This window comes from Miscanthus floridulus, chromosome 7 (assembly GCF_019320115.1).
Source record: "Miscanthus floridulus cultivar M001 chromosome 7, ASM1932011v1, whole genome shotgun sequence".
NCBI lineage: Eukaryota > Viridiplantae > Streptophyta > Magnoliopsida > Poales > Poaceae > Miscanthus > Miscanthus floridulus.
Window position 1 is genome coordinate 83823914 of NC_089586.1, and position 7890 is coordinate 83831803.

The 7890-nt window shown below is 48.7% G+C and overlaps 2 protein-coding genes across 4 annotated transcripts; both read right to left on the reverse strand.

Annotated features, from left to right (window-relative positions):
- Positions 1-206: 206 nt before the first annotated feature.
- Positions 207-2047, reverse strand: LOC136467197 (E3 ubiquitin-protein ligase RING1-like). Its single transcript, XM_066465797.1, has one exon. It carries the CDS (start codon positions 1529-1531, stop codon positions 500-502), a length of 1032 nt encoding a protein of 343 aa, XP_066321894.1. The 5' UTR covers positions 1532-2047; the 3' UTR covers positions 207-499.
- A 1257-nt stretch (positions 2048-3304) lies between these two features.
- LOC136467199 (probable bifunctional riboflavin biosynthesis protein RIBA 2, chloroplastic) lies at positions 3305-7632 on the reverse strand. 3 transcript variants are annotated; one of them, XM_066465798.1, is made up of 8 exons: positions 7499-7632; positions 7230-7325; positions 6354-6750; positions 6049-6270; positions 5088-5413; positions 4524-4653; positions 4119-4415; positions 3305-3882 (listed from the first exon to the last, which is right to left on the reverse strand). In XM_066465798.1, the coding sequence occupies exons 2-8, from the start codon at positions 7280-7282 to the stop codon at positions 3643-3645; spliced, it is 1665 nt and encodes a 554-aa protein (XP_066321895.1). In that variant the 5' UTR covers positions 7283-7325; positions 7499-7632; the 3' UTR covers positions 3305-3642. The 3 variants fall into 3 exon arrangements, with proteins under 3 accessions (XP_066321895.1, XP_066321897.1, XP_066321896.1); XM_066465800.1 differs by having other exon boundaries at positions 6835-7325; positions 7499-7602; XM_066465799.1 differs by lacking the exon at positions 3305-3882 and adding an exon at positions 3984-4052.
- Positions 7633-7890: the final 258 nt, after the last annotated feature.

Below are 7890 nucleotides of genomic sequence, written 5' to 3' on the forward strand. Positions count from 1 at the left end.
CGAGATATTCTCTCAAACGATCTCGTAGTCATAGAAGTTATCACTAAAAGTTGTTCATGGAATTCTCTTGAAAATTCACCAGGAGAAATTGTCCATAAAAATCTTTGAATAACTTTTAACTTTCCGCATATATAAAAAATACTGAAAAGCGAAAATAGCTTGAACTCGGTGCTCGTAAAAGAAAGAACCTATAGATGGAGTTTCAGTTACAGGGAGAACATTTGGATTTTTTTTTTATCAGTCCAGGCATTCCTCTGAATCTTGCAAAGAACAAGTTGATACTACCATAATACAAGACTCAAAAACGAGGTGTACTGTATACAAGTGATTCTCCAGCGAGACTTTTCATTTTTCTGTACCTGACTGAAATGCAGGTGTGACTGTAGAGCAAACCTCTGCGCTGAACTTGCAAGCTGTACAGAGTATCAGCAGAAACAAGCGTGATCAGTGACAGGCAAAAAAATCCATCCTTACGCAGGAGATAGAGGTCCCCGTTCCATCACAGCGGCAGAAGCGAGCTGCGCGCGCGGCCATGCCGCGAGAGGAGCGTCCACCGGCTGCTGGCGGACAATGACCTCTTCAGCTGATGACCAGGTTCTGGTGACACCTCGCAGCAAACAGCACCGCCAGTCCCCTGCTTCTCGGCACCGGCCTGCTCGTCTTCAGGAGCCTCCTCGGCTGACGCCGTCGGTGGCCACGGCGAGTCCATGGAAGCCACCCGCCGAAAGTTCTGTGCCCGTGTTCCGGGGTGCCGAATCTGCCGATGTGGTCGGTCCAGCGAGCTGGAGTGGTCGGGCTGATCGATTTGGACACGTAGCTCTTGCTGCTCGTTGGCCTGCTGACCGTGCCGCTCCTGTTCCATGGTTCGGGTATTGCTCGCGGGTTGTTCGGCCGAGGCGTCGGCGCCATCGGCGCCCGGGGGTTGTTCGGCCGAGGCGTCGGCGGCCGCGGCGGCTGGGTCCATCACTACGTCGGCGCGGCAGAGCGGGCAGCTGACGTGGGCGCGGAGCCAGGTGTCGATGCACTGAACGTGGAACGCGTGGGCGCACTTGGGGAGCAGCCGGAGGAGCTCGCCGTCCTGGAACTCGCCGAGGCAGACGGTGCAGTCGGAGGCGCCGAGCACGCCGCCGCCGCCGGCGCGGTACCGCGTGAGCGCGATGGACTCAATCGCCGCCTCGTCGAGCCCAACGGTCCGGATGTGCCACACGTGGTGCACGAATTCTTCCCCGGGGCCGTCGTCGGGGAAGGTTGCTGGCGCCGCCGGGGTCAGGGCGGCTTCGAGGAGCGCCTCTTGCCGCCGCCGCAGCCGCCTGCGCCGGACGAAGATAAATATGGAGAGGCAGAGGGCGAGGAAGGCGAGCACCGGGACGGCGATGATGAGAGCGGTGACGAAGGTGCTGCGGCCGTGGGAGGCGGGGGAAGGAGGAGGGTAAGGCGGCGGTGGAGCTGGTAACTCATCAGGCGGGCACTCGAGAGGGCCGTGGCCGCCGTCGCAGTACGAAGAGTTCTTGTTGTCTGGTAGCGGACCCATCGATGCAAGCCGGTCAGGTCAGGCCGGAGACGGTGGCCGGTGCGCGGCCCGCTTGCTCGTGGGTGACGGATGGAGTGTGAGAACGAGGAGACGGGCGACGGCAAGTCGGGAACGCCGCGGAGGGAGAAGGGCGTGCAGTAACTTCCTGCCTCCTTCGCACGCCGCATTAAACTTTGCCCGACGCGGTGCGTGGTGGAAAAACTTTGCCCGCGGGGAGTGCGACGCGAGCGCGCGATGGCTTCACGACGCCGACGCGTGACTTCTGTGTCTGCAGTGGACTGAGTAGTGGCTGACGGAGGCCGAGGCGGGTGTTTTCGGTTGGCTCTTTGTTACGATGGCTGGCGTAGACACAAACGCAGCCACGCAGGCTACGCCGGGGGTTGTTGGGAGTCGGCGACCGCCGGGCCACTACTCAGTCGCCTCAGGGCTTCTTCAACGTGGGCCACACCTCACGTATGCCTCACGCCAAAAGCCTCAGCCTCGTAGACATTCGTCTTATTTGGTTTATAAGCCGTATTTTTTTAATCAACGAATCGTATTTATCTCTTGTAACAAATCATCAACGGTACTTTCAATCATGGCTTATCAGCCAAGTAAATAGGACAATTGATGATTTGGGTTGCTAGAACTCTCAACGCAGGCTATAGATGGCATGCTTCCTCACCGGGCCTAGAATGTGCGTCATATCTGCCTCCTCACCGGGCCTAGAATGTGCGTCATATCTGCCTCCTCACCGGGCCTAGAATGTGCGTCATATCCGCCTCCGTGTAGGTCCGTCGCTCGGTCGCTCCGTGCCGCTCTGTCTCCGCAACACGTGCCAGATTGCTGCTTACAGCTTTTATTAGGTGAGACTAGGGATGAAAACGGTACGGATATTTTCCGACCGTATTCGAAACCGAATCCGTTTAGAGGGGTTGAGATCTGTCCGTATCCGAGTCTGGATATCCAACATCCGATACCGTATCCGTATCCGAATACTCAAATCGCATATTTATGATGTCGATATCCAATCGTATCCTATCCGACATAGTTGACGCTATCTGTATTCGAATCCAAATCCGGACAAAAATATGAAAACAAATGTAATATCGGTGATATCCGTATCCGATCCGTTTTCATCCCTAGGTGAGACCATCGACTCGTCTACAGGAGTCTCTGTCAACCTGCAAGGCCACCATCTACTATGACATGGAGGCTCGTTGAAGAGGTGGAGGCAGGGGCAGCAGACCACCGTGTAGCTTTGGTGAAGCCCTCACACAGCCTCACGTCAATCTGACGAGGCCGGCCACCAGATTAGTCGAAATTGCAAATGATTTTTTTTAGGGGAAAATTGCAAACGAGTTGGTAGGGGTACTTCACAGTGACGATCCAAACATCTCAAAACTTTTTTTTTTGAAAAAGCTAGACCAAAAGCAATACTGACATTTCAACTCAAACATGGCCAACTAGCATCTCCACTAAACCACTCATTCTATGGTTTTTCGCGGGGAAAGGGCAGCGAAAAGCCACACCAAATCTAGAGTTATTACTATGGATTTATTGTGGTCATTACGCCAATGCAGAGAGCTCCTGCACTGTGCGGAGTCTGAGAAAAGATATCAATGGTAAGACTCTACTAATTACACCAGGCCCACCCTTCTACGCTATGAACATAGGTCCAGTATATTTCTTATTTGCGTTAGGATTTTTTTTATATGGAATACCCTACTGCAAAATCTAGGCTCCGCCACTCCACCATTCGATCACAACTCCATCGGGACAACCACACCACCAAGGCGACAAAGCTCAACGCCATTCATTATTAGCCATCTTGAAACCTACGGTTACAATTGAAGAACAAATCAATCTACTGAAACATCGCCGCCTTCTTTGCCAAAGAATCTACGGAAGTATGGCCCCGTTCGGCTTATCCAAAACCGGCTTGTTTGGCTTGTTTTTCAGCCGGAACAGTGTTTTTCTCTCACAACAATTCAGCTAGAACAGTGTTTTTTAGCCAGTTTCAGCCAAGATTCAGCAAGCCGAACGGAGTTCGTGGGGAGATAATTTCACGTGTTCCCCAAAAGAAGAAATCGTATCACTCTTTGTGCCACCACCAACGCGCTTTGTTGGGCCTAATGCTTCTCTTCTGTGCTCTGGCTGCCACCTGGTTGGTTAGCCTGCGCATTAGCCAATCCATATACATGTCCCATCTTTGTTCTTTTGGTCTCCAGGTACCTACGGTTCTCGCTGGTAATTGGCGTAATCAAGGGCACCCTGCCCGCGATGCTCAGTCCATAACCCTTCAGACCACTATATTTTGCAGGATTATTAGTCATCAGCTTCATTGAACGGACTCCTAGATCCCGTAATATCTGCAAAGTAGTGAAATGTCAGTGACCTACTCATCACACGACAGGTTACTTCACTCGATGCACATTACAGTTTCAGAACTGCAACAGGCATGAAATTCTTCAATGCCTTCAAGTAAATTCAAGTTGGAGCTCTAGAAAAATGTATCATACAACTTTCCTACACCAGCAGACTTCAGAAAAAAGGAAGTGTTATGGAGAAAGGTTCCACAATAACTTGAGAGATAATTAAGTTTTACCTGTGCGCCAATCCCATATTCCCGTGAGTCCACAGGAAGACCAAGTTCCTCATTAGCTTCCACAGTATCACGCCCATCATCCTGTAAGTTATAAGCACGAAGCTTGTGGCCCAGACCAATACCCCTTCCTTCATGTCCACGGAGATAAACTAATACACCCCTTCCAGCCTTCTCAATCATCTCCATTGCCATCGCAAGCTGGTCACCACAATCACATCTTGCCGATCCAAAAATGTCGCCTGTGAGGCACTCAGAGTGCACCCTCACTAAAATGTCTTGGCCATCACCAATATCACCCTGACGATCATTGGGTATGAGATTGATAGTTAGATCAGGTGTTGTACAAACAGTAATACCTTACTAAACTAAATTCTACAGAGGCAAAATAGTACTGCAGTGACTTACTTTCACCATGGCAATATGCTCAATGCCATCAATAACAGATCTGTAGCAATAGGCACGGACATTGCCCCATTTCAAAGGCAAGCGTGCAACAGAAGCACGTTCAATCAGTCTGTCTCTTTTCCTCCTATACCTGAAACAGATAAAATCCTGTTAGCATACCAGTCAATAGCTCAAGGATCACCAGCAACAGAACATAAGAACACAGAAGAGGCATGCACATAGCCAGCCATAGGAACTAATATGATTCTTGCAACCATACTTGTTCAAAAAAAATTCTTGCAACCATATGAAGTACCTCACTTTGAATCATATGGTACAACTAGGATAGAGAAAAAATTGTAGGTCTCTGCCTGAAAACACTTTCAGATCCTTTTTTTCTTTTATTTTTTGCCAGCAAACAATGTTTTAGTGTAATTATGAAATAATCGAAGAGAAGTGTTAAATGGTAAGTGAAAGTGGTACTAACACTGTAACACATTGACGTATGCTAGCTAGATGCTGACTACTGTCTTAGTAGCAACATGTCAAGCATCAGAAGCTGAAGTTTCTGTAATTCAAACTCACCTAATCAAGTCAGCAATAGATATAATCTTCAAATTCTCCCTTTCTGCAAAGACACGCAACTTTGGTAGGCGAGCCATGGAACCATCTGCATCATCCACAATCTCACAAAGGACAGCAACAGGAGGTAATCCAGCCAGCATAGCAAGGTCAACAGATGCCTCGGTATGTCCAGCTCGTTTCAGAACACCCCCTTCTCTGAATTTCAAAGGGAAAATGTGACCAGGGCGGTTGAAGTCCTCAGACTTAGAGTGAGGAGATGCAAGAGCCATGACTGTTTTTGCCCTGTCCTTGGCAGATACCCCAGTAGTTGTGCCCTCTTTTGCATCCTGAGAAGCAAAACATTACTGACATCGAAGAAGTTTCATAGGGACCAGATCATAAATAGGCAACTTGGATAGCTATTTCCCTAAATCATTGAAATAGACAGCTATAAGCATCGTTAACTTAGTAAGCCTATAAACACAAAAAGAATAGAAACTTAGCTCACTTTTAATATTCAATACAATGTAAGTGTTGCAGAGTCACTATCTGAATGGAACAGTAAAGAAAGAGCAAACTAATCATGTGACAGAACACTAAACAACGCATTGTCCAAAAATAACAGTATAGAATTATCTCAAATTCATTGCCACAGCAGGAAGGTAGCAGGAACAGTAAAGAAGGAAGTTTTTTCCCCCTTTTACGAAAAACAGGTTCCAGGACAACAGAATCACATACCAAAACTGAATTCAAATGGATAACAGCCAGCTGTTCTAGAAATCCAAGTATGAACAAAAATCACTCGATCAACGCATCTACTATTTCAGCATGTAATAAACAGCAACAGCTCCTGCGTATGAGCTATTTATTTGATACGGAAACCAATCGTGAAGACAACAATGCTACGTGTACATGCTTCTGACAAAAAACAACAAAAGATTACCATATCAATATCAAAATAGTAATGACGATGATATCATACCACTGTAACAGTGAAAGCAGTGCATAGCTTCTCCTCGTTTTCTTTTGTGGTAACCATCAAAGGAAGGTTAAGTCTTTCCAGATCATCTTCTTTCATGCTGACACAAACAATTCCTGTCCCATGCCTTACTATAAAAGCCATAGCCTCTGGGGTAACCAAGGAGGCAGCCATTATCAGATCTCCTTCATTTTCCCTTGATTCGTCATCAACGACAATCACAAGCTTCAAGTACAAACCAATGTTAGCACAGCATTAGATGAGATGGAAGTACAAGATACCATAAGAAAATTTCAAGATATACTAACTTTTCCTTGTCGTATGTCCTCAATGGCATCTGCAATCGATGCGAAGCCCTCTGTCGGGCTATCCAAATCAAGCTCAGTATCTGTGTCATCATCTGAGAACTTCTCCACAACACGTGCCAAATTAGTAGAGAGGATTTCTGGCGTAATCATGGAATCCATTGGGAGTACAGGGTCAGCAACCGGATGGTCCTGGCCACGGATGGATGTGCTTTTTGGCAATAGCGTGTCGCCATTCGCAGAGACACCGCCAGATGGATAGCTACCATCACTTTTGAAGGATGATGCTACTCTCAAGCTCACTGATTTCACCTTGGTTCTGTTTGAATTTGCAGTGAAGACACTGCAGAAGGGTCCCTTTGTCTCCTTGGATACACTGCACCCTTTCAAAAACTGCACCCTGCATTGTCACAAACAGGCAATCAGAAACCAAAAATCGTTCTCAGACGCCGAAAATGAGCGTGGCTTTATTAATGAACATTACAATATTTTTCTCTAGACTTGCGGCAAAGCTTTTGCCGTCCTTTCGAAAAAGTTCCAACTGCCAAGGATACTCTTTCACATCACTGGCATGTAAAAATTGCAACTATGTTCTCCTGCGCTTCATCAATTATTCAGTTTACTGACAAGTTCACACAGGTTGAGATAGATTATATCAGGCATGCAAAAACGTGGCCTTTCGTGCCGATTTTTGTGCTCCAAAGCGGACCAAATCGAAGAGACGAAGACGATCAACAAACCGAGCCACAAAGAAATGTCGGTAGGGGCAACCCCTCCCTCCTGTTTCCTATAGAACAAACCGAGCCGGCGCAAACATGCGAACAAGCAATACGGGCGGGGACTGGTGAGGGAGTGGCGCAGGCAAGAGCAGCTTCTTACGGTTGGCGGGTGAGGGCAGCGACGGAGGAAGACGGAGGCGCAATCGAAGCCATGCTGGCCCTGACCGCTGTGCCGGACGAGGAGGAGCAAAGCAACCTGCAATCACATCAGAGCGCGCGAAGGATTATTAAGCAAACAAGCTCGAATTTCAATAAAATCCCCGTCGGAACGCGAGATCTGGTACAAGCCGAGCCGGGGGAGCCGAGCTGGCGATTCCTCGCGCCTTGCGGGACAACGGGAAGGAGCGGGCGGGGCCGGGAATGTCTTACCGTCGGCGCTGGCTGCTCCGGCGAAGCCTCCGGCGACGTCGGCGATTGTCCTAGGAGGACAAGTTTTGTTTGGGTTTTGGTTTTGGGGGTGATTAGGAGGAAAGCGGGGTTGGTGCGGTGCGGGCGCGGGTGGGAGAGGTGTCGAGACGGAGCGGGTGAATTTATAACGTGCGTGCGGCCACGGACGCGGCAGGTTTCTCATGCACGGGCTTCGGGTGCACTGGCGCTAAACGGGTCTGGATTCGCTAATAAAGAAGGAACAGCCGAACATGTGCACTTGTGGTTGGTCTAACCACTAGCTAAAGTTCCAACAAATTATCAGTTCACTAGATGAGTACACGTGCGTTACAACAGGTGCAACATAAATTGATGAGATGTTTGTTAGTCAAGTC

What these genes read in the sequence shown, in the direction of transcription:
- LOC136467197 (XM_066465797.1), bottom strand. Translation starts at nt 1,531, where the DNA reads ATGGGTCCGCTACCAGACAACAAGAACTCTTCGTACTGCGACGGCGGC.
- LOC136467199 (XM_066465798.1), bottom strand. Translation starts at nt 7,282, where the DNA reads ATGGCTTCGATTGCGCCTCCGTCTTCCTCCGTCGCTGCCCTCACCCGC. An exon ending in TCTATTGCTGACTTGATTAG is followed by an intron (nt 4,654 to 5,087) that starts GTGAGTTTGAAT and finishes TATCTGTTTCAG; the next exon opens with GTATAGGAGGAAAAGAGACA. An exon ending in AATATGGGATTGGCGCACAG is followed by an intron (nt 3,883 to 4,118) that starts GTAAAACTTAAT and finishes ACTACTTTGCAG; the next exon opens with ATATTACGGGATCTAGGAGT.